The following is a 27105-nucleotide window of genomic DNA, read 5'->3' as shown; positions in this document are numbered from 1 at the left end:
GGATTTGCGTGGTAGCAGACTAATATTCATAACATGTGATTGGGGAATATATTCAATGGAGAAACATGAATTGATGAGTATGAATGAAATCTGAGCTTGGAATCTATTTTGTTTTGCACCCTCTAATCCTAGGTCCTAGGTTCAATACTGTTTTCCCATGTACAATGGTTAGTTGTTCCCGCAACCATGGTGGGTGGTTTTATTCACATTAAACACTACATTACAAATGTAAGCAATCAAACAAATTTATAGAAGTGGTTTATGGAATCAATGTCAATAAAATTTTTGTGATTTTTATACCAGTAAGAAAAACTATACAAAAATATCAACTTAAAATGCTGGCATCTTAAAACAAATGGGCATGATATCACTCACCTGGCGAACGCAGCAGTTCACCATTTCACTAATCAGTTTTAAGTGGTACTGTAAGAACAAGACATATGCCAACTCTCTTCCAAACTTTGTAACATCTCAGTTTGACCAGTGTCAGTTTTACCTACTTTACTTTTGTCTGAGAAAAATTATTTCCGAATAAATTTTTTAAATAAATTTTCATAGTCTATTGCTGATAATCTAAGTCATCCAAGATCTTTAAAAGCTACTTTACAGCTGCATCTAATCAAAGTCATCCAAGATTTTTTTTAATGTTACTTATAGATGAAACTAATCAATGTCATCCAAGATCTTTAAAAGCTACTTTACAGATGAAGCTAACTGAAGTTATCCAAGATCTAAGCTAATCTAAGTCACCCAAGATCTTTAAAAGTAACTTTAGGTGGCGCTCTACAGTTTCGTATTTTGCATAGGGTTAGGATTTTAAAGAAAAAGAATTTCCCCGGCTTTCCTCACTGGTTATACTGGCTGTTTAAAAAAGACCTTGTATATCTTAGGTATAATGCAAAGAACCTTTAATTCCCTTTATTTTGGTGTATGATTGATGGGTGTACTATGGGTTATAGAGTATACAGCTTGGCCTTACTTCAAATGTACACCTTTCAAAAAAGTGCTAGCTCTACTTGGTCATTTTCACTTCCTGAACTTCAGAGGTACATTGTATAAAAAAAAGCTGATAACTTTTTTTACATTTTATATATTTGGTAATTCATTCATTGCACTTTCAGAAGCTGGTATTGTCTAGTCTGGCAAAATTCATTTTCCCTATTTTAATAGCTGCTATGTATAGTGTACTTTAGACTAATTCAGACTGATTTTTTAACACAAGGGAGCAGTCATTTTAGATAGCAGTGTGCTTAAATCATGTAAAATTTCCAAAAGTACAATATCCAAAAGAAATATCATCCACATTACATTAATGTAGCATAGAGGAATGCAAACATTCTCTCCAATGTGCATGTTTTAAATGCGAACTACTTCACCTTACATATGTCACTCTCTCAAATGTACATATTATCTGGTGAGCGCCACCTTATAGCTGAAGCTAATCGAAGTTATCCAAGATCTAAGCTAATCTAAGTCATCCAAGATCTTTAAAAGTTACTTTATAGCTGATGCTAATCAAAGTCATCCAAGATCTTTAAAAGTTACTTTATAGCTGAAGCTAATCGAAGTCATCCAAGATCTTTAAAAGTAATTTTACTGATGAAGCTTTAATTTGTGGTCTGCAGAGTCACATGTCTTTCACATGAATTGAAATTATAATTTACAATTTTCATTTTCTTGTTTCTTTTTAAAGCCATGGATTTCTTTACTCATGACAATTACATCTGGATGTATTTCCAAAGAAATGCATACTGGAGTTTGTATATTAAAAACTTGAAATAAAAAAATATAAATTCCAGATAAATTGTAATAATGGTACTGAATATATGAAATGCCATTTAACACTACCTGCTACATGTGATAAATAAATGACAAATGTCTCAAGCACTATAAGAACTATACTATTTTACCAAACATAAAAATAAAAAAAATGCTTTAAAATGTTTAAGATTTTAAAGAGCGACAATACATAGGTCTCTAAAAAATAAATTTTTAAACTTAGGCATTGCTTGTACAAAAAACAAGTTCTTATTTGTGCAAAGTCAATATTTAAAAGGAAAAAAAATACCATTCATTTGCATACTAATATCGGGGGCCCCGAGTGGCCGAGTGGTCTAAAGCACTCTTCGTTACGGATCACTGCCATCTCACCTCTGTCTGCGGCGGTTCGAGTCTAGGATTCAGCCAATGTGGGTATGTGAGAAAGCTTGCCAGTAGCTTCTCGTGGGTCGGTGGTTCTTTCTGGCGTTTTCCCGGGTTCTTCCTCCACCATTAATACTGGCCGCCATGTATAGCCTATCGCGTGCTGAAAAATGGCGTTAAACCCCACAACAACAACAACAGCATACTAATATCTATTATTATGTAAAGAAATTCTGATCCTTAATTACAATATCGCACATAATTTTATGCAAGCTAAAACTGTTGTTTCTCTCTCATACATTTCCAATACAGTTTTCTCTTAATATTTCTATTTTATACTTTTTCTTCACATTTAAATTACAACTGATTTGTTTTAATTCATAAGATGTGTCTATTTTGCCGATTGTAATAAACTATTCTACTGAATGTTACACATTATATACAGTGGTCATCATGTTGAATGGCTCCTCCTGACCAGTGCCAATCTGCTTTTTATGGCTGAAATCATTTGGCACCTACGAGTTTGTGTTTGTATGTACTTCTCAAAGATGACAACCCTCTAACATGACAAGCAGCTACACATTAGTGCACAAATGTAAAATTTACTTCTCACAAGCAGCCACATTTTATTGTAATATGTGTACAGAAAGAGTATTTAATTCGGTAAGTAATCCGATTATGTCTACAAATGTCTATTTCCCCATGTCAGGTTTTGCTGACTGAAAGAAGAGTTAGCCAAGTACATGTACTGCTGAAGTTAAGATTATATCATCACTATCTATAAATTCTGACATTTACAGGAAATAGGCTCAACAGTATTGTAATAGAGTCTTGGGCTTCACACAGCTGCGGAGTTCTTCCCTTTGATGATTCTAACTGGATGTAACTGACAAGATCATAATATGGCTAACATAGGCTAAATATAGAATTTATGGAATGATTAAGAGACTGAAAAAGAGACAAAAACTGAAAAATCATGTAACAGTACATGTATTAAACAAACAAGGTAATGACAATAGGAGAACTTCAAGAGTTCTTGCAAAAAATGTTTATGTTGGAAAGACTCAAACAACATCAGGAGAATATTTTGCAGCATTGGGAAAATGAAGTAAATGGAAATAGAATGATTCTTAAATGCCATGTGATGTTTATTCCATGACTGAAATGACATTTTTGAATGGTTTTGCAAGAAACATGCCAACAATAACCTGATCACATTTCATGCGTAAGTGTGTGTGGTGAGATTTGGATTTTTAACGAAGCTTTAAAAAAAATTCAGTCATATCGCTACAATGTCTACAGTGTGGAAGTTTATAGTGATGTCTAGTACTGGGGCATCATGTTACAGACACGTAGCATGATGTCCCACTCAGTCACATTATTCTGACACCTGGTTGACTAGTCCTAACACTAACCTCTTAATGCTGAGCACCTAGTGAGGCAGCTATAAGTACCATTTTTACAAGTCTATGGTACGACTTGGCTGGGGTTCGAACCCTCCACCTCCAACATCCGAGGTGGATGCTGTAACCACTAAGCCACCGGAGCAGTTTCACGCTTAAGAATAAGACCTAATAATGTACGTTCACTTAAAATAAGTCGATTCTTAAGACAAGAAGAACCGTTTAATAATCAATGTTACTTTTTAATTAAGATATTAAATGTTTTGAAATTGCATGTAGTTTTCTTACTACATAAAACCTATATTAATTCTCACAAATATAGTCCCCCACAGAAGGGGTGGCTGTATAAGAGGTGGATAACTCTATTTTAAAATGTATTTTTTTCTGGTTTTCATAATTCTTACAAAGGAAAGAACTTTAACTTTAAACCATAGACTGATGTCATGGGTTACTTCCCTTACTTTAATTTAGAGAGACAGAATAGTTATTTTAGCAACAAACAAAAAATGTTTTAATTGCTCATTATAATTTTTCCGTAACTTTTGACAAATTAATGTTTGGATGCTATAATACTAACAATTTATATTTGGGTCTGTACAAGTCCCTGATTATGCACAGAAGTGACAACTTACATTAACCTTTGCTTTGGCAGATTATCAAAAATATGGACATTATGAATTATTAGAATTAAGATTAAATGTATTACATAATGGTAATTATACAGTGATGTGTACAAAATGGATGAAACTGTCTTTGCTGAGCTGAAAAACCTGTATCAAACTCAATGCCTTTGGCATCCCATTCAAGTTTTTCAACACAACATATTCCGATAAAAAAATCAGATCAGAAATACTGACCCCCAGAGTGGAGACAAACTCAGCCAATCAGATACAAGATAACTTCATTAACATGAGCGGATCTTAGTCATTGTCAAAGATCTTGATGACATAAGCAAATATTCCACATTTTATCTAAATCAGATCAGAATGAACTTCATAGTAGAAATGAGGTCAGTAAATCAAATGCAAGATTACCTCATAAGTATATATAAGTATACATCTTGCTCATATTTAAAACCTGACAAGGATACTGATGATGTAAACCTGTTTTCCAAACTGGGTCAAAATCATGGCCTAAACTTGAAAAATGCCATCTATGAATTAGGTCCCAAACAAAACATTCAGTATCATAAACTTGTAATCAATGACAAACCTATCTTGAGCCATCTTAAGTTCCTAAAAAACAAAAAGTTTACAAAGCTGAAACTAATCTATGACTAAAAGTGCATATAAAGTTTATTTCCACATTGTCAATTCATTTTTAGCACTCCAAGTACCAATCTGTATCAAACCAGACCAACCATAACTTATTTTAGCTCAAATTTGAAAAATGTTTGCTTAGACTTAAGAGTGACAGCTGTTTCCGATAGATAATAATTGTGGCCATGAATTGTGTTACGATTCTACTTAACACCTACACTCCTTGTGTACCTGATACATGTCAAAATAAAGAATTTATCAAAACTGTTTTTGAATACAGCTCTTGATACAGATGACATGACCTTTAAAACATAAACATAGCACCGTAAGATTGTTAACACTACCATTATATTTGCTACACAAAAGTATTAACTATGTCTTGCAAGTTGTTGGCAAGACAAAAGAAAAAGAAATATAAAAATATGACACTGTAGACTTCTGACAAGTACCTTTCTTCCCTGGAAATATCCACTCCAATACTAGGTGGTGCAACGAGATTTGCCTTTATCACAGGACCAAAATTTTTCAATACAATTTTTAAGGATTCCCCTGATGTCATCACATAACTGAAACAGATATTGGAATATCATTAGATGAAAAAAGAAAATGCATGAAATGTTGTTGTTGTTGTTCTAGGGTTTAACGCCATTTTTCAGCACAAGATAGGCTATACATGGCGGCCAGTATAACTGGTGGAGGAAGAACCCTGGAAAACCAAGGGAAGAACCACCGACCCTTGAGAAGCTACTGGCAGGCTTTCCCATGTACCCACGCTAGCCAAGCCTGAGACTCGAACTCACGCAGACAGAGGTGAGATGGCAGTGCTCCGGAACGGTGAGCACTTTAGGCCACTCGGCCACTCGGGGCCCCCTGCATGAAATGCATTCATTTCCACAATTTTCCTTGAGAAGCGGTTTTCCTAGTCCTATTTTACATCACAATATATGTCTTCCTCAAAATATAATAAATATATTGAGTATGAACATCTTTGTATAGAGCTCAGTTTATAAATCCAACTTTCCACAGGCTGAAAAACTACCTTAATACAATTGTACATGCTTCAGCTATTTTTTTAATGAAAAGTCATTGAAAACTTCATCTGGACTGATGCTGCAGTATCCATCTTGTAGGTTGACTGTCACAGGAATTTGTTATGGGGATAAAGATCTAGGAGGCTCAGTTTCCCACCCTGTATCAGAAAAATCAGACAGCAAAAGGCCGGCAATCAGATGTTTTGTACCCTCTCTCTGCTTCCTTCTGAAGAAGGGTGTGCACCTCTAACTTTAGTTTAATTATATTTCGCTGATGGAACAAGATGGGGTTCCTTGAGAGCGCAGAAGGAGTTCTGTGAAATGCTGTTATAAACCTTTCTTTACTAAGGAAAGTATACACCAATCTTTTGTGGTGCCCAACCTGGCCACTGAAAAGACTAATCAGCTTCTACCGGTTTTAAATGAAGAGGAATGCACTGCAAAGAGGTATGGAATGCCTAGGACCACTCCCTGTGCCCCCCCCCACTTCCTTCCCCAAGAAAGGGAGAAGAGTCAGACTCTTATCCTATACAAATAATAATAATAATAATGACATGCTTGTTCATTACAATATATGTCTTCCTCAAAATAAAATAAAAATAGTGAACATGAACATCATTGTATAGAGTTCAGTTTGTAAATCCAACTTTTCTCAGGCTGAAAAACTACCTTAATACAACTGTACATGCTTCAGCTATTTTTTATGAAAAGTCATTTAAAACTTGATCTGGACTGATGCTGTAGTATCCATCTTGCAGGTTTACTATCACAGGAATTTGTTGTTTTTTTTTTTTTTACTGACTGAATTAGGGGATCAATCCCACCACGTATCTTGAGACTTCTTTTTGTTGTTGCCAGTCCTACATGAAAACTTAAACGGGTAAACATCCTGTATATGCGCAGCCACCATGAGTGGACAAGGGGAGGTAATTTGAAAAAGTTACTTTAAATAGAGGGGGAAAACAAATTTTTAGTTTTTGGGGGAGGGTTTGATTCAGGACAAGCAGGGATTTTCTTCCAAAGGTTAACATCATCAAGTAATTTATCTGATAGAGAAAAAGCATCCATGCAGTTTTGTTATCTACAAATGTGGGCAAGAAAATAAATCTAACACCTCCAAATCTTTGCAACAGAATACAAATTACATATGTACAATTCTTGCTAATGTTTGGTCTAAACAATGTACAGAATGAATAATGGCTAGCCGTGCTGCCTCTTCTTTAGCACGCAGCAAGTACCTATCAAGCTTTATTATTCAATGGGCTAATTAGTGGCCATTAAAAAAATTAAGTTATCAAGCCCAATTTATTTGGTCATGTTAGATATTGTGTCCAGAAATCAGTTGTGTGTGGAATTAATGGTAGATGATGACAAAAAGTGAACACAAATTAAACAGTAATTATCAAAGGGCAAAAAAATTATTTTTTAACAGTTTCTCCAGATCAGTCATACTGAACTGTCAACAGTCATTATCTACTTTGACCTCAGGGCAGACATCAGAAGTCCCCATTCTGAATCCTCTAAATAATTTCTCCATGCATAAAATTAACTGACGGGCCTTAACCTGCACCGTGTTGTTATGATAGTTCTTATTAATAAAGCCATATCTGCGTTTACGATTGACAGAATTTTCTAGCTTTATACCATTAAGTCAGGTTGACTACACAGGTCATGTAATAAATGCAGGAAACCAGTAGTCATGATCAAAAATGGATTCTGCTGTGAACTTAAATTGAAATTTCCAAAATTGTTAGCATAAAACATAGTATGTACCTGTAATTACAACCAAAAAAAGTTTACATTTTCTTGTTGCATTTTTTTTTTAAAGCCAGCCGACTGGTGTTATTCACAAATTCTGACTTTTTAGTCACATACATGGCGATATTAGTCTCAACATGGAGAGCTGTTTGAAGATATGGAACACACTGATGTTGCAGCAACAATCTACTCCCGGTACTTTCAAAACTTTCTGAGCAAGAAAAGTGAGAATAAAAATTTATAAATTTTGACATTTTGCAGTTTCACTTGGAATTAGATTACCTCCTATGAACTTACATTTTCATGTAATTTTAATGACACAATGGTCCATGTACTATATATGACTGTAATATATATGAGCTTTCTACTGTAAAACTTAATTCAACTCAAAATTGTACTTTAAAATATTCTGATCAATCAGATTTCCAAGCCTGGAGTAAAATGTTTTACTCAATGAATCACCTGACTTCTGGTTTTGGACATGAACTCGAATCTTGTATTTAAAAAAGTCTGAGAAAATATGATTTATTAAGAATGATGTCTGAATCAAGTAAAAAACACAGAGTAAAACCAAACACCAATTATTCAATACTCACTATCACCCAATTGGCTAGTTCAGCATTGATATAAAATCTTCTACTGTCTGCAACCTCCAAAATCTCAAACAACCAAATACTCAAACAATATAATTCTGAATTCTTAGCAATCTGACTTTTCAAAAGTTCTACTGTAGATTGATGTCACAAAAGAAGTCAAATTGTAACATTAAAGATGATATTTAACTGTTCCGGAGATAAAATAAATACATCAGGACTTAACACACTGACTTCTAAAATTCTTTTATTTTTCACCTCAAATGTGGGTAGGACATGCATTTTTGGTGTTACTTCTCAATGCATCCAAACACATCTGTTTCTCAGAGGTGTTCATTTAGCTGGATGCTTGGGTGCACAAAAGATTTTTTTTAATGCCTCCTTGGCACAAATATGTGCAGAAGGGTGAAAATTGGACAACTTTTCTGGCTGTTATGTATTAGACCCATGATTTCTGCATTTTGGCCGCTCTTTATTGTCAAATTGTATCCTACTTTTTGCAAAGGTTCATCTGTCCATGTACAGTTTGGACCAGTCAGCTTTAGATTAAAGGCCATAAACATAAACTCTGGTTCAGAAACTGGTAATTTTTGGCCTAAAAAGAAAGAGGCTCAATTTTTTTTCTCCTACCCTGTATTATTAATGCAAACAAAGTCTACATTATTTGGAATAATTGTAGAACTACATCTTTCTCCTTTTCTGTAATGTCACCTTTTTTTGGTGTATCATAAACAATGCTGACCATTACAGAGCTCAGAAGCAGAGTGCAACCTCATGGCACACAGGGTTAACAAGTTAGGGGAAAGTTACAAGTACAAGTGAAATGAAAAGTTGTTAAAACAAACCAACAAAATACTAAAGGAAAGCTAAACATAGTTCTGCAAAATGGGGTGTATTGCCTATGAATGATGTTATGATCACAAAACTTTCTAAGCTGGCAAGACATGAACTCTAGCAATATCTGGGGACAAAACATATGGCAAATAGTAACAGATGAAAAGTTTATTTGTAGGCAGCAACTGTTATAAAAATAATCCATGTCTTTCAATGACTTATGGAGTCTTAATAATGAAAAATTCAAACATATGATTTATATTTATATATAAGACAGTAAGACATTCAAACTGTAAAATTCAAAAACTTATGATTTACAATTACAGACAAAACATTTCATTTCATTAACTTTTACCTTTCATATTTACTACACATCAGATCCTTTAGATGCGGGATGAGACTTGCAGACAGATCTAAATTCCATAATCCCCTGGAAAACAAATAATATTTATCAAATATATATTTAATGCTATGTATGTTATACAGATAGAAGTATATGACTTCTACAAATGAGACCGACTATACAATCATGTACGAATTCTACAAATGGGACTGACTATACAATCATGTACGAATTCTACAAATGAGACTGACTATACAATCATGTGCGAATTCTACAAATGAGACTGACTATACAATCATGTATGAATTCAACAAATGGGGCTGACTATACAATCATGTATGAATTCAACAAATGGGGCTGACTATACAATCATGTATGAATTCTACAAATGGGGCTGACTATACAATCATGTATGAATTCTACAAATGGGGCTGACTATACAATCATGTATGAATTCTACAAATGGGGCTGACTATACAATCATGTACGAATTCTACAAATGGGACTGACTATACAATCATGTACGAATTCTACAAATGAGACTGACTATACAATCATGTACGAATTCTACAAATGAGACTGACTATACAATCATGTACGAATTCTACAAATGAGACTGACTATACAATCATGTACGAATTCTACAAATGAGACTGACTATACAATCATGTATGAATTCTACAAATGAGACTGACTATACAATCATGTATGAATTCTACAAATGGGGCTGACTATACAATCATGTATGAATTCTACATGTGCAGACCCGACAACACTATAAAGACTTTCTCAATGGCAGTTAATATTGTTCTGCAAGTTAAATTTCAGTGAGGTGAAATGAAACATGTACTGCTACTGTTGACTTGAAAAACATGCATCTGAAAAATCAGAAGTGTGATCTGATGGGAAAATGGCAATATTATTTTCAACTAAAAAGTCTGTTAAGGTCTTAGACCTTTATGACCTTCAGTTCAGTATCAGATACTGCAGTTCCATACCCTGGTAAATCAATGGCTCCTTGCCAAGATCTCACAATACTTTGTAGTCTTTTGGGGGGGGGGGGGTTTGCTGTGAGTAATACTCAAATTATCTTGACATGCTGACAATAAGCATAATTGTTGCTTTTCCTGCTTCCACCCCACCTACAAGAATCTGACTATTCCTTTTACAATTTTTTTTATTAATTTCTTAAAAATTTTAAGAGGATGATGGTACCATTTGCCTTAAATTGTTTTCATTTGCTGGGTGACATTTTTAGATAATGCTATTTATAACATAAATGCAACACTTCATCATGCAGGCATTCTGTATGAAAAATATGAGGACATTGAAGTGTCTGATGTATTCCTGTAGGTTTGTCTGGTTCCCTGGCCATCTCCACTAAACCTGATTTGAAAACATGGATCTGTACTAACTCTGGACAAACCCATATCAAGAATTAACTGCAATTATTTCATTTTTTGGGGGGGTGGCAATTATTCTGTACATTTGTCATTTAAGGGTCATTTCAGTAAGACCTGTGGTCAAATCATATGGGATAGCAGGTCTGCATGTGAGATGGGTTAAATTACATGGAATTTTACTTGATTGGTTGTATTTATTCAAACGTGTATGAATTCATTGTGTAAGACTGACAATATCTGAACTGATATTAGTTTTAAGAAAAGACTAAGATTTTATATATGTTGTTGTTGTTGTTGTTGTGGGGTTTAATGCCATTTTTCAGCACAAGATAGGCTATACATGGCATCCAGTATAAATGGTGCAGGAAGAACCCAGGAAAAGCCCAGAAAGAACCACTGACCCACAAGAAGCTACTGGTAAGCTTTTTCATGTACCCCCACATTGGCTGAGCCCGAGACTCAAACCCATGCAGACAGAGGTGAGACAGTAGTGATCTGTAACAGTGAGCGCTTTAGATCATTCGGGGTCCCAAGATTTTATATATTCACATACACATTTTCTTGTCTTTTGTTCATTGGTAAGAGCTGATTTACAATCAAAATACTGGGACCTTTTAACAAACGCTCTTTGCAATATCATGATGCAACAAATACATGTGTAATGTAAAAATACATGATTGTTTAAACTTCTTGTCAATAGCTATTTTTAAAGTGTTTTTATGCTGATAAAGCATTTAAAATAAATGAAAATAAATGATACCTGATGAAACCTTCTGTATCATATATTGCAGATATCATTGTGTGATCTCCACAGGGTACTACCTTCACATTCTCATTGTATTTTCTTCTTTTTTTGAATATGTAGAGGAAACTGTGATCATGCCAGCCATACATGCATGCATATGTTCACCACCACCATAAATAATGACAAAAGACTCCCAAAAAATTGATAGACTTGGGGTAGTCTGTAAATATGCACATCTTTGAAATTTTAAAATCATCTATCAAGGTAGAGAAATGAATCACTGCAAGAAACATAAAGATAATGCTGCTTACCAAACATTTTCAGTTTTCTGTGTTAATGCAAAATGTAATTTATGCCAACAACAAATTACAGTGATGATCATGAGGTTAGGTTACCCATTCCAAGAGACACTAGGGTTAATTTAGCAGCTCTGTGAAAAGTATTCACCTACGAGAGAGGTAATAACTTCTTAAAGGTGTGGACTGCTCAGTTGTGTTTTACCATGAGCATTTATCAACTGGATGATTTAAGCTACATGTCCCACTAACATGGTTCCTTGCCTTTACCTTGCATGCTGATTAGGTGCATATTGGTAAATTTCATAACTCTGTCTGTGAAACTTTAATCCCCATTGTTTAGGATTCATGAACAAGCAAATGTGAAAAGTGTTTTCATATTGATAACAAAATACAAAAGAAAATAAAATTAAATTAAAGCATTCTTAGAAGACAGATTATAAGTACTATCGAGTGTTTGTGTTCAAATCCCATCAAGTTGACAATAATGGCAAACCATGAGATAAGCATGCTTAATCCATTTGTTTTAAAAGGAAGAAGAAAAAAAAAAAAGAGTCCCTTGAAAGGAATGATGTCCTACTGGAAAAGAACTTATAGGAATTAAGACAAGACCATTTATTCCCTTCAACTCTGATGCACTGAAACCATCTGTGATATTCTTCAGCGATAACAAGATTTTATAAATGCTGTGGTGGTCATACTGGATATCAGATTGGCACCATATGCATCTGAACCAAGCAGCTATCATTAGAAGTCTTTTAGTGAAATCCCCATGTCAATATGACCATCTAGTCAAGTTGTTGTTGTTGTTGTTGTGGGATTTAACATCATTTTTCAGCACATGATAGGCTATACATGGTGGCCAGTATTAATGGTGGAGGAAGAACCCGGGAAAACTCCAGAAAGAACCACTGATCCACAAGAAGCTACTAGCAAGCTTTCTCACATACCCACATTGGCCAAATCTGAGACTCGAAGCCATGCAGATAGAGGTGAGATGGCAGTGCTTTAGACCACTCGGGGCCCCCATCTAATCAAGAGGAGTAGTGACAAGATTTTCAAGACAGCCATCATGACAGCCACATTGGATGTATTTTCAATCTTCTGGTAAAAAACCCGTGTTGATATGACCATCCATTTGGAAGGAGTAGAGATAAACTTATTTTTCCTGATGCCACCTTCTGAGGGTCAGTTGACACAATTTTCATTTAGGACCAAGTAGACACCATAAGAATTCTTTTTTTTGAAACTCCTACTGTCAAAATGACTTTCCATTAAAGAGGAATAGCAGTAAAAAAAATTAAAACTGGATTGGAAGTCAGATCAAAGCCATTTTAATTTAGGACAAACATAAAAAGCAGTCCTCTAGTGAAAACCATGTTGATATGACTATCTATTTTGGAGAAGTAACAATAACAAGATTTTCAAAATGGACAATTGGTAGTCATGCTAGACATGAGATGCATACCATTTCTATTTAGGACAAGGAAGACACCATAAAAAGTCTTTTGGTGAAAGCTCAATGTAAAAACAACCAGTCATGTAGGAAAAATAGCAATAACAAGATTCACAAAAAATGGCCATTGTGGTGGCCATATCAGAGGTCAGATTGGCTCCATTTTCATTTAGGATTGACTAGACATCTTTCCATGAAAACACCATGTTGATATTACGATTCATTCAATAGAAGTGGTGCCAAGTTTATGAAGATGGCCACTGTGGCAGCCATACTGGCCACCTGAACTGCACCATTTTCATTTAGGGCCAGGTATACATCATAGGAAGCCTTTTAGTAAAATACCCATGTTGATAAAACAATCCATTCAGTAAGAGTAGTGATAAAAAAAAAATGAAGATGATCACCATGGTGGTCATATGGGATGTACAAGTGGCACCATTTTCATTTAGGACCCACTAGACATAAAAAGTCTAGAGGGAAAAACCCCATGTGAATATGACTTTTTGTTCAGGAGAAGTAGCAATAATTAGATTTTTATGAGAGCTGCTTTAGCATTCAGGGGACATAACTCCTTCATGGTCACATCATTATATAAAAAGACGATTGACAGATGTCAAAAATAGTGTACATGTATAAGATAACCCATAACAGACACATCTATCTCTATGAAACAATGTTCACACTAAATGCATCAAAATCCATTGAAATGATTCTTGAGTTGTGCCAGTTGCAAGCAACATACAATAGGAAGATATAAATGTAATTGTCAAGGGCCACGACTATTCAAAATGGAGTGGATGAGACAAGATCATAAAAGACAAATCTTAGTCAATGAGACAGTGTATGCATCAAACTGTATAAGAATATACTGAATGGTTCCCGAGTTGTGCCAGTTACAAGGATTTGCTTAGGTAAAGATTTAAGATTGATAAAGAAAATGCAAAAACTCCATCCTAACTTGGACCCCCAAAGACACAACCTTTAAAAGGCAAGTCTACATGTTAATTGGCAATTCACTGACCAAATGGCATCCAATTATGGTAGGGGCTAGCTGATGGTTACAAAAACTGTGAATGGGCAGACAAACTGATGGAAAAGGTCATTAATATAACCCCTCCACATTTCAATGCTGGCTCTTACAAAGTCTGTAATGCGGCAGTCAAACTGATGCACACATTTTAACCAAGTCTGACCCACTTTGGCATTATCACCACAATTCAATTAGAAACATTCAACCATTATTTTCAACTCTCTTTTCAATATTCCCGCTCCCTCATCCCTGTATTTTGTACTTGAGATCATTTCTATGATAGTCCTAGGTAAAGCATTAACTATGTTGCCCTAAAGCAAAAGGATTAATTGATTTTGTGCTTTAAATCAATTTTTTTCCATCAATTTTTTCTTCTTTGCAATTTATATGAATAACTGCATTATTTATTTTAATTAGCTTAAATCAACAATTACTTCATTTCAGGATGTTTTGTTGCTCTTCACAACTGTCTGATAACCTTAATCCACCCAGGTCAAAAGCTATCTGGTGTGGGGAACAAACAATAAAAAAAAAACACTGGAATGTTGATGCCATACTGCAGTGTCCCATTTTAGTTTTATTAATTTGCTTGTTTCTGACATCAAAGACAGTGGTAACCAACCTGAGTAGGCCACCTCTGCCAAGAGTCTCTGATATTAATCTTGCACTTCAGCATTTTTTGGGGGCATCCTGTGGATAAAATTTAATTTAACAGCTGACAAAAATCCCTACATCATACCTTGACTACTTCAACTAAAAAACAAGACATATAGCTTTGGACCTGTGCATTGGAGGTCATATAAGTAACTATTCGAAACACTATACTGTACCACAATGATTTTTGATGTTGCACCATTATGTACATTCTTTCTTTCTTTTTTGGATGAAAAGAACTTTTTCTAAATTGCTGGCACCACTGCCACTTCCTCATTCACTGCCAGAAATGTTATGCCTAGGTCTTGCTAACCACAAAAGCAGACAAGTAGGTGTTACGCTAAAAACCATAAAAACCAGTTACTATACTATAAAGAACAGCAAAAATCAACTACTTGAGTACTTACGCTTTCGCATTTAACACATTTAGGACATCTATAATCACAGCTGGGTCATTCATACTTAAAGCAGAATCTATAGCAGTCTGTAAAACACAAAATTAAGATATATATTTTGCTATAATGCCTGGCCTGAATTTCAGCAACAGAACTTAAGTTCAGACTTAAAGTTAAGTTTTGAGACCAGTGATCTTATTGGCCAAAATTTAAGTCTTATTTAAAATAGACCAATGAAATGTTTTAAGTCTCTATTTAACTTAATAATTCAAGTTGGTGAAATTGAAGCCTGGTCTATTTAATCTCTTGCAAACTATTTCCATTAAAAAAAATGACGACACAAAGAAAGTAATTTTTGAATAATAAATTGAAAAGTGTTATGACCAAAAATTACAGTATTTAAATCTGTGGTCTCATTAACAAAATAATCCTAAAGTGTTGACACCAAAGGAATAAAAGTGAATTCACAGTAGGAGGTTTTAAATTCTACTCTAATAGGAAGTATATAGTGTCACAAAAATAGGGGTTAGGTTCACCACTTAAAATTCCTAGTAAAATTGTAAAAAATTGCTGGTCCAACAGTTTACAAACAATATTGGAGATGAGCCTAGCTGATCAGTGTGCAAAGATCTTTTAGTCCTCATAGATAAGAATATCTGATTAAAGGTTTCTTAAAGACATTAATATCTTTGATGAGTTACTAAGCAATAGGGCTCTAAAGTAAATACTGGAAAAATAGTAAAACTGAGCATCTCATGATTCTTACATTCTAATCTATTGTGAAAACGGAGTTTCTGTAGGGTGTGTGTGTGGTAAAACTAATTTTAACAACATAATACTTGCCTGTCACTATTGCCATACCTTCCAGGATGCTAGGTCCTGTATAGAACCAGTCTGACTACTGTGTTAATGGCTCATGCAGGACACCATTCCTTTCTGATTTGGACCCAGTCAATGCTTGGGCCATCAGAATGGGCTGGGAGGAGGAAATCTTGCAATAGTGACAGGCATGTATTACAGTAGTAAAATTAGTTGTACCCCACCCCTACTGCCTCAAAACAAACTGCATTTTAATAGCAGTAATACAATACCAGTCATTATTGCCTTGCTGAATTTGCCATTTCAGAGGGAGGCTTATAGGCTAAAAAATGCTATGGTAGGGGTGTCCACTACCATAAATTCGCAGCAAATTGCACCACTTTTGCTCTGCAACAATTGGACCCAAGAAAAAGGAGGAGAAAGTGTTGTGGGACTGTCAAAACATGGCTTCAATAATATCATCCAATGACAAATGATTAAGATAGACAACATTAACAAGCTTTATGGAAGGGCAGGCTTATTCACATCCTGCAACTGCTTAATGGAAGTGGCACAACCACCTGTACTTGCAGACGTTTCTGGGGGTCAGAAACACAACTTGTCCTGCCTAGATCATCTGGCAGGAAATGGCCAAACCCTCCATCTTGTCTGCCTCCATATGAGCAAAAGGTACACAACCGCCCACATGTGAACAGCTCTGAGGCTAAGGCATGGGTGTCCATAGCACCACTAATTGTAAGGAAAATTTCTTTCCTGGAAGAAGGTCTCCATAAAATATAGTTATTTAAAGGAAACATAGGAAAGGGGGGGAGAGCTACCAATCCGATCCCCTAGTAGGATGAGTATACGCCGATTCCCTATCTTCAACAGGAATGATGGGTAAAATGGAGGCATGTGGGGTATAAATCCCATTGATTCATTTTACGCCCACATTTTGTGACATTCCTGAAAAAAACAGTGTACAGTGCCAAAGCTGGTACTCATCCAACAGAAAACATGCAGCTATTTTCCTTTGGGAATTACACTGATGAAAGCAAATAAAATAAAGTTATTCTAATACAATAGTTAAAATCATAATGAATTTTTTTTCCCCCCATGTTATTGGATTGCTCAAGGTTTTAAGAGGAATATTTAAGGTCAGCTCCTGCATCTTTTGTTCAATTCATGGCAAAATGTTGAAATGTGCTTTCTCCTAGTGTGAAGTAACCATCCGCTAAGAAATATTACAAGTTCAACAGTGCATGGATATCAGAGTTTTAAATGTGTGTGCAGGCAAGTAGCAAAGGGACACATCTTTTTTATTTCATGCACATAACTTCATTCTGATCCCTAGATAAAATATATCATTTAACAGTATATTAGAAAATAGTTAATTTTAAAGTTGGCATTAATTATTCATAAAAGCATAAATACATCACATATTTTTCTTCCTTTATTTAAACTCTAAATCAATTTGTACTTTTTAAAATGTACAGTTGTGAAAATTGCCAAAAGATTTTGGGATCAGAGCCATGAAAAAAAAGAAGTCCTTGTGGATGAGACTCAGGAATACCTCTTAACTCAGGAATCTCGAGTCCAAGTCAGGAACTGTGAATGAAATGAACATAACTGGAGAGCTAATGCCTTAGCAACCTTACAAATCCAGCAACAGGAAAATGAAGCTGGAGGTCCTTTGCAGGCTGAGCATAGCTGTCCTGTTATTACAACATTCTAATGCTGATACAGATAGGACTTTATCCATTCTTTGCAAAAGAAGTGATTCAGGGAGAAAATCTTGACCAGAGAAATAATGAGATCTTGTGTGAAGTGTGAAGCTTATTAAGCACAGTGAATATCATCAGAGGTCACCAGACAGTGAATATCATCAGAGGTCACCAGACATTGAATATCATCAGAGGTCACCAGACAGTGAATACCAGAAGAGGTCACCAGACAGTGAATATCATCAGAGGTCACCAGACCGTGAATATCAGAAGAGGTCACCAGACAGTGAATATCAGAAGAGGTCACCAGACCATTTTGTGAAGCAAACTAAAATTTCTATTAGATAATATACTTACTCATATTAATTATTAGACTTTATTTTCAATCCCCTTGAAGAACATGACATTTATCCCAATAAGATATCTACAGACTTAGAAGCTAATCTACTAATCAAAATTTGTAAATCAACTGGCTTGAGATCCCAGTTCTGTCACATGCATGCAGTGAAATAAAACATAAACAACAATCAAAATGTCACTGTTTAAGTGAGTACTTCTGATGAGGCAGTGCTATAAATTTATTTTAATGCAACAATTGTGTGTACTGCATACAGCAAGTACCTATAATCGATATTCAATTCAAAACATTGAAGAATAAATCAAGAGTATTGCCTACAAAGCTAATAATTAAATTTCCGCAATGATGGACTTAAAATTCCGAAACTGTAAAAGGGTAATAATACTTCCTCTATGCAAAGAAAAAAAAATGAATACCAATGAAGCAAGTATTATATGATAATCCAGAACTACCATACCGAAGGAATTACTTACCCCAACAATGGTATGAGAAAGGAGAAGAATGGTGAAGAGCATCACTATACGACATGGCACAATAATGTCCCTATGCCTATTTGGAGAGCTAATTTTACAATCCAATAATACAAGGACCGCGGAGATAATCACTCCAATAAAGTGGAAGATTTGAATAATTTCCTGAAAATATGAATTTGAACACAACAACAAAGACAATTTCCCTTGAGTGAATTGCATATGACTTTGCATTACAAGTAACTAAAGAGAAGTAGGGGAGAAGTAGGGAGAGTATCGTGTAAGAGCTGATGACGTGGTAGTCAAACTGGTTCTGGATTTTCAAATATTCTGTATAAGGAGAGGTTGGAATAATGACCTCAGACACAGAGACTTGGCATCACAGAAGATAGGGCAATAATGAGGTAATGTATTACTCGCATAAGAAAACCTGTCAAGTAAAAAAAAAAATTTTTTCAAACAGAAAATGGAGGAGGATTGGACATTTTTGTCTTACTTTGGTACTTCCTGCAGTCCACATAGCTCGTACGATTTCCAGATTCCTTGATCTGCTGGTCATGACTGTGGTCACAGGAGTGTGGCCCTTCATCATGGCATTCAAAATGTCATCTTCACTGGGCATCCTGTAGTCACCACCAGCTGAGGAATTCTTCTATGATTGATAAGCATAATGCATCTCACAGTCAGGCAGATATATTTTGTTGCAAACAAACACACTTTCATATAAAACCTTAATTTTGATTATGAACAAACTTAAAAATGTATCCCTCGTCAAGAGATATTGTTGTTATAAAGTAATAAATAGCCACAAAAAAGTTGTTATAGGTCTACTTTGATAAATCAAAAGATAAAAATTGTTGATGATATGGTGTAAGGAATCAAAGACATTTTCTTGGCATTGTTTCTTTGCAGCTAGGATTATTATTTTATACAATATGTACTACAGTACTTAAGAGGTCAAATGTCATTAGAATAAAAAGAAAAAACTTTAAAATACACTCCCAAACTTAATGAGAAATATTTTGATGATATTGCATAAACACACAAATACAAGATAGATTCAATAGTTCTCTGAAAATTAGAGATCTGTCCATAGAACATGAATGCCACAATACACCTCTTTTTCTTTTGCAATGAATGAATTCCCTGTCAAACTGACTATACACACAACTTTAAACAAAGCTAACAAAACACAAAATATAAGTCACAGTGAATATCATTTGAAAGGAGGCTGTTGTATTCAACAAGACACCTAAAACCAAAGATGCATAACTCTACAACTTGAATACACTGTCTTAAATGCAAAAAATAACCAAGTCACAGCAGCAACAAAAAAAAAAGATCAGGTCACAGTGAAAACGTTTTGGAAGAAGTGGCTGTTGCACTTATCAAGTGGCATCCCTGACGTTGTGTAACCCTATACACATGAATTCTCAAGAAACTGACTTAAATGTAAAACTTTAGTTGGGATGGACATAAGGATGGGTAGACAGACATGAGTAACACTATTATGTCCCTTCCATGTTTATGACTAGGTAAAACTGACAATGCAACAATAGTCATGAAATCAATGTTCCAGGGTTGAAGCCAGAGGTGACCATGTGTTAGGTTACATCTGCCATTATTCCCTGAATTTCATCTTGCACCTTCATGAAACTTATTCACCTACTTGACAGGTGATAAATACAAAATGGTGCTGATGTTTTAAACAATTAACAAACACATTTATATGTTAAACTCTAGAGGACACACCAATATGGTGTGTCAGAAAAGCATCTCAGTCCAAGCTGTTATTGTTGTTTTGGTTTAACGTTATTTTTCAGCACATGATAGGCTATACACAGTGGCCATTATATTTGGTGGAGGATTAGCTTGGGAAAACCCCAGTAAGAACCACTGACTCATGGGAAGCAACTGGCAAGCTTTCTCATATCTGCACATTGGCCAAGCTGAGACTCACTTCAAGATGCAAAATTTCCAAATGAATAGGTCTAGCATCAGTCTGCCCCATATCGTACAGATTTGATGGAAGATCAACTGATGGAGAGACCACTCTGAAGCACTTCACTGTTCCTGATAATGACAAGGCCAGGACATAATGCCTATGCAGGATGTGTTGGGCTTGAAGTTTAACAACAAAGGTATTCCCATGCCATGAAGCAAAGGTCTGGTGATTTTGTCCCCATACCCCTACACCTCAACTGAGGAGGTAAATGATTATGACAAATTATCCAACAATACTGGGACACATTGAGTTTGATATAGTCTTCTTTTGCAGCATTACAAAATCCAGTAGCAGGGCCCCGAGTGGCCGAGTGGTCTAAAGCACTCACCGTTACAGATCACTGCCATCTCACCTCTGTCTGCATGGGTTCAAGTCTTGGGTTCGGCCAATGTGGATATGTGAGAAAGCTTGCCAGTAGCTTCTCGTGGGTTGGTGGTTCTTTCCCAGGTTCTTAATCCACAATTAATATTGGCCGCCATGTATAGCCTATCTTGTGCTGAAAAAAGGCATTAAACCATACAACAACAACAACAACAAAGTCCAATAGCAAGTGTGCTCCACACTGGCATCCAAAGAGATTGTTATTTCTAGTTGTGGGGCTTCTAAGGATATTCCCACCAATATTCACTCTCTTGCCATTGGGTAAAGCAGTGTCTGTATTTGGTCGAGATCATAATATGGTGATCTAAACAACCTGAGATTGGGCACAAATGTGCCTGAAAGGCCATCAGGAGAGGGCACATGTAATGGCAGCCAAGGCGTAACATGTCTGCCGCCACAATGAATAGGCAGAGGAGCTTAAGAAACTCCTTGCTGACATAAATATCTTGGCTGATGCCTTCTCTGATGCATGGATGATACTTTCAAATGCTTTTATGAGGAATATGCACAAAGACGACTTAAAATTTACATGGAAAAAATGTTTAAGAGATACAAGTTCCAACTTCTCTACATTGATTATCCACCCTAAACTGTGAATTAATTTTCTAAAGAATTGTTTCTCCATATCACTCATCACATTAACATTGGGAATATAAGCCTGCTACCTTCTGACTCTAGACCTTCTAAAAGACAAACAAAATCTTTTCTATCTCCATCAAATAGACCAAGGGCTGTTAACTCTTGCCCATTACCTCCCCTTGCCATCGCTAGACATCATGCATTGTAAGCTAAGTGAATAACTGACAAGAATGCTCACATAGTAAGGTGGTTGGGAGGGTCTTCAAGTAATTTGATTGGGTAAGTATTCCTGGAGAAACATAATTTACTAAAAAAAATATAATTCTTCTTTGAATATATTCCCCATCATAATCACATTAGGAGAATAAGTAATAGGTGGAGGGAATGACGAACATCTCACCTATACCTTGGGTATCATTCTAGGGAAGAAAGACTGGATTCCCTATTATCCTGCTTGAAGCAACACAGCCTATGGTCAGGTGATCCACAACTGCTGTATCGGTAAATAATATGATTATGCAAGTCTTCTTACTATCCAAATTCACTGGCAAAATCAGCTGTGCTAAGAGGTTGTTAGTTCAGCCATATAGACTACAGTCACAGCACCCATCAGATTCAGATTTCGTCTCTGTGAAGCTAAATCCCAGAAATAAAACCTAGAGAAGGTTGACTCTGCATGCCAGCCAACAGCTTCTATGACGTCTTTGATCAAAATGTTGCAAACGAACATAAGGCTCACAGGGATCTCTCTAATTTCATTGTCTGAATCCCCATGAAGTGAGATTTCTTGAGACATAGACTATGCCAAGTATATTGCCCACTTAAGCCATGATGACTGCACTTGAGAGGTCTTATCCTGCTTTCCTGCCGTGGGTGTGTGTGTGTGTGTCTTTTGTGGCTGCCATAACTTGTCTCTGCACTTTACGTAATACTCGACGGCACTGACAGGATCTTGCTCTTGATATAGATGAGAGGTAGCATATGATGACACTCTGAGTGCCCAATGACAGTAATAAGTTCTTGGCCACAAAGCCTGGTTGTGTCAATAGGATCATGAAACCATCTGATCTGATTTGTAGATAGTTCTGGTTGACTTAAAGAGAATGTAACTCATTAATCCTGCAAGCTGAAGTAAAATCTATCAGGAAACAGTCTTTGTATGACAACAGCTGAAGCAAGGTCCTTGCTAATGACTCAAACTTCTCTGAGTTGAGCCATGCAAGTACCCTGGACAGATTCCATTTTGTAAAACAGGGTCTGGGATTTTGGTCTATTCAAATAAAAATTGGTTAGTAGGTAAGATAAAAATAATGTGAGATTCATACAATGCTAATTGACTCTGAATATTGATTTCCACTTCTGATTTGCTTGTGTGCCTCTCTTTATTGATTCTATTTTATTTCACTATCAGATTTAGTTTGAATTTTTTTTTTTAAAACAAAATCGGCATGATCCCAAGCAAATCAGGATAAGTAGCAGGTCTGAGCCTCCCTCTGAATCTCTTCAATTTTGCTCCCAAAGAGTAATGGCAAGCCAAGCAGGTTCATCTGTAATGCCAGGATGTGGCTTGAGTGATGTGAAGTGCAAACATGCTTCACATAATATCAGGTCAACATTCACAGAGCAATGAGCACATTCACCATGGATTAATAAGCTGCCTTGTTAATGCCAATAGCAGTTTGGGCTGTTGCTCCGAGGCATGCTCCTTGTTCCATTATCCACAAGACAGAAAACTGCCAATGAGGCCAAGACTAACATGAAAGACATGGTGACATGTCCAAACCAGATTCAGAGTGACACAGAAAGTCTTGTCCACTTAATAAAACAATAGGGAAGATGTAATCTGCACAAATTTTATCCTGAGCAAGGACATCAGTATGTAAGGCAAGGGAGTGGGTTTTGTACCAGAATGATAAGAATGTCACTGGCACCTGACTTACATTCCACAGATCACTGAATTTCCAGACCAACAGTCATCTCCCTGATCTTTACTGAATAGGGAAGCAACCAGAAGGATGTACTCTTTTTCTCATCACTGAGATCTACAGATGCTTTGACCTTATGGTCAAGTGTGATGGTAGAGGGTGTTCTTCGCTAACAACACCCAGTATGTTTCTTCAAATGCAGTCTTGATAGCTCAGCTCTGTCCACTCCATTGTGCAGGAGTATCTTCACATTCACAATGTGTTTATGAGTTTAATTCAAGGTCGGCTTACATATCCAAATAAACCATACCAAACATGATGCAATGTTGTCGTCTCTATATAAGTCGTACCAATCCCCTGTGGATAGGCCATGAACCTACAGTAAGCTGGGTCAGCTGGATGAAATGTGTCGTACCAGAACAGTCTGCTGAATCTGTCACAAAGATCCATGTAGCTGAAGATAGATTGACCTGTAACCATGGATGGATGGACAAATCTATAATTAAATGAGGTGGCTTGGCTGACTGGATGGCCAGGATGGGCTCCAGTCAAAGAAACTTGAGGATAAGATGGATCCAATCAATCCAGCAAAACTCCAGTATATTGAGGGGTGGACTTGCACCCACTGGACTGCCCAAAATTGCCAAGACACTCCTACAAAGAGTCAGAAATACCTGTAGAAGTAAGAGGGAAACAAGGGTAAAATCTGGCCTAAATTTAATGACTGTGTCATCATCTTCAGAACCAGGTGACACATCTATAGTTCAGAGGTGGTAGATTGAAAAACATTTACGTTTTGTTCCCTCATTTCCACTTAGGAAATGGAAGCTGAATGCTGTAGACACCACACTTTGGGAGCGGGGTGTGTGTGTGTGTGTGTGTGTGTGTGTATGAGACCCAGCAATGTCCCCAACAAGATTTACAAGAGATACTGATTTCAGATGTATACTTAAGATTTCAGTGTTGTCTTTGTGACACTTGCTTCTCTTGTCTTTTCCTTTGGCTGCTTTCTATAATACAGCAGTTCAGACATTTTCAGAACAAATGGAGCACACACTACAACGAAGAGATGAAGTACATTTGGAACATGCTACATTGGAATTGTGTATGTCTTCCCTTGCATTTAATTTCTTACATTTAACGCATTTGGTTGACATGTTTCACTGAAACAACATGAGAAAACAAAGGCATAAAATAACAACTCAGCATGTTAAGAAATCACTAACATCCATAACTAATGGGGTGAGTGAACAAAGGCAGTGTGCATTAAAATGTGCATGACAAAATGTATTCAACAATAGCATACTGCATAAGTAGATGAAGTCCAAGAATGTGACAAATTCACAAAAGAATTGTAAAACTTTCAAAAATAATGTATACCACTAGTAGGGGAATGATTATTACACACAATAAGTCCAAATTCCTGGATGGATGGCTAATTTTGACAATACTATTGACATCGATTTATGGAAGCTGTCACATACAAAGTTGACAGAAGGGAAGCAAAGCTTAAAAACTAACAACAGCTGGTGTTGGCAAGGAGAGGTAATGGGCAAAACTTATTGCCCTTGGTCTATATGAGATAGTGAGAAAAGACGAATTTTGTCCATTAGTGGGACTTGATTCAGGAGGTAGTAGGCTTATATCACTAATGTCAATGTGATCAGGAAATGTATTTGAAGGAGAAATGAAATAGCTCACAAATTTCACAGGAGCAAATTGTGTTACAGGCTCACTATGTCTCTGCTTTTGCAATATGTATAGTGGGCACATGTAGACATCGCTCGAGTATTTGCTTTTGCCAAGTCTGTACTGTTGGAAGATACATCTTTAACATCAGAAAAAGCAACAGACACAAGATTTGTCCATCACAAATATATGCTGTTGTCAAAAACCTTGACATCTCTCCTACGGCAACATGCATTCCACTTAATTGAAAACAACATTTCCAATTCCTCATCAAAATGAAACCTGTAACACACATAAAATGCAATCTTTTGTTCTTGTTATACATGTGATTCCCTGTAAAACTGAATGGTCTGCTAAAATGGTTCGAAAGCAGACAGAAATCTATATCAGCATCACAGCCTGTTAACTTGCCAAATAATATCGGTGTGTATGTTCCAGGACTGAAGTGAGTGGCAGTGGTGACTACACATTCAGGTTGTGCTAAGTCAAAGGCCCTGGGTTTATTCTGGTAACTCAGTGAATTACCAATCTTCTGACCAAATGGTAACTGTAAGAAGGTGCTATACTCAGTAATTGAAAATATAGAATGCTCAGTGTTAGAGAATAACTCAGGACTATTCTCCATTTAACTGTCCAAGAAACTCACCCTAAACATGAAAATTGTACAAAATTGCATGAGAATGTCACAGTGACCTACAAATGGTGGTAGAATTTATTCTTTAGGATGCATGATTATGCAAGCAACTAGAAGACTGACCAAAGTATAAAACATGTCACACTGAACTACTTGTGGTATGGTGATAGCAGTCATTAGGTTGCATGTGAGTTTTTTCCTTATGACTTAACAAGCAACAATGTCCCAAGAACTGACCCAAATGTAAAAAGTGTACAAGATAATTTGATCATGGAAAGTATGTCAGTTATATATTTCTTGTATGGTGATGTAGTACTTCTCAGGAAGCATGTACAGATATATTTTCATGACTGTATAAACAAGTGCTGGAAAATTGAACTAAACACAAAATGGTACACTTATTAAATTCTTATGAGAGCTATGACACCAGGGTTATAGTGCTCTCCTGGGTATTTACTGCAGGCAAACAAAATTAAGATATTCCATGTATGCACTCGTTGCAGGGAATCACAGGTCTATTTATGTAAGGAAGTGGCATAAATCCTTCCTGACCAGGATCAGAACTTGCAATGCTCTTTATAACCCATATATTGCCACCGGCTGATACAGACAAGATTTATGTTGATGTCAAGACTGGGATTCCCTCGTCTCAGTGTCAAATTCTGACTGTGGAGGCGATATGGCAATGAACCAGTTAGATTCCTGTTTGTTATGACAGAAACACCTAAGACATGCCTATACAGGTCTAATGAGTGGTGAAAAAAAATTCTTCAACTCTCAACGTTATCTTCAACTCTCAATGTTATCTTCAACTCTCAACGCTTATTTTCTTTTGCACTTCATCAATAGTGCGAACTTTAAATTGTACCTATAAAACAACCAAACTCTGCTCTAACCATGTTATTCTCCTATCAAATTTAGACTTGGATTATTTTGATTAATATTATGATGGATATAAAGCTAATGTTCCAGAGTTGAGTGACAGTGGTGACCATATGTTTCAGTTACCTCTGCCAAAGACTCTGAATTTAGTGTGGCACCACCTTGAAAGTTATCAACCCGGTCGGTGACAGCTGCTAAAAGGTGATGCATTCTATTGCGACAGGCAAACTGACATCCGTCTTGTTCATACCACAAACGTTTGGTATTGGAAGGTAAGAAAATTTACAAGCATACCTATGTCATTACCCTTATCAA

At 36.1% G+C, this 27105-nt stretch overlaps 1 protein-coding gene across 2 annotated transcripts in view; it reads right to left on the bottom strand.

The window, feature by feature from the left end:
• The window catches only part of LOC149780475 (katanin p80 WD40 repeat-containing subunit B1-like), a 106990-nt gene that overhangs the window by 8324 nt on the left and 71561 nt on the right, over nucleotides 1–27105 (bottom strand). For both annotated transcript variants that reach the window (XR_016415092.1, XM_089937436.1), the window contains exons 16-19: nucleotides 19192–19347; nucleotides 15358–15434; nucleotides 9376–9450; nucleotides 5254–5370 (exon numbers count right to left, since the gene is read on the bottom strand). Coding sequence is in view for 1 of the 2 variants with exons in the window: in XM_089937436.1 (XP_089793562.1) it covers nucleotides 5254–5370; nucleotides 9376–9450; nucleotides 15358–15434; nucleotides 19192–19347 (425 nt within the window). In the remaining variant the exon portion in view is untranslated. The remainder of the gene's footprint in view (nucleotides 1–5253; nucleotides 5371–9375; nucleotides 9451–15357; nucleotides 15435–19191; nucleotides 19348–27105) is intronic.

This window comes from Sinohyriopsis cumingii, chromosome 16 (assembly GCF_028554795.1).
Source record: "Sinohyriopsis cumingii isolate HCF-2022 chromosome 16, ASM2855479v2, whole genome shotgun sequence".
Lineage (NCBI taxonomy): Eukaryota > Metazoa > Mollusca > Bivalvia > Unionida > Unionidae > Sinohyriopsis > Sinohyriopsis cumingii.
This window is presented reverse-complemented; position numbering and strand designations above follow the sequence as displayed.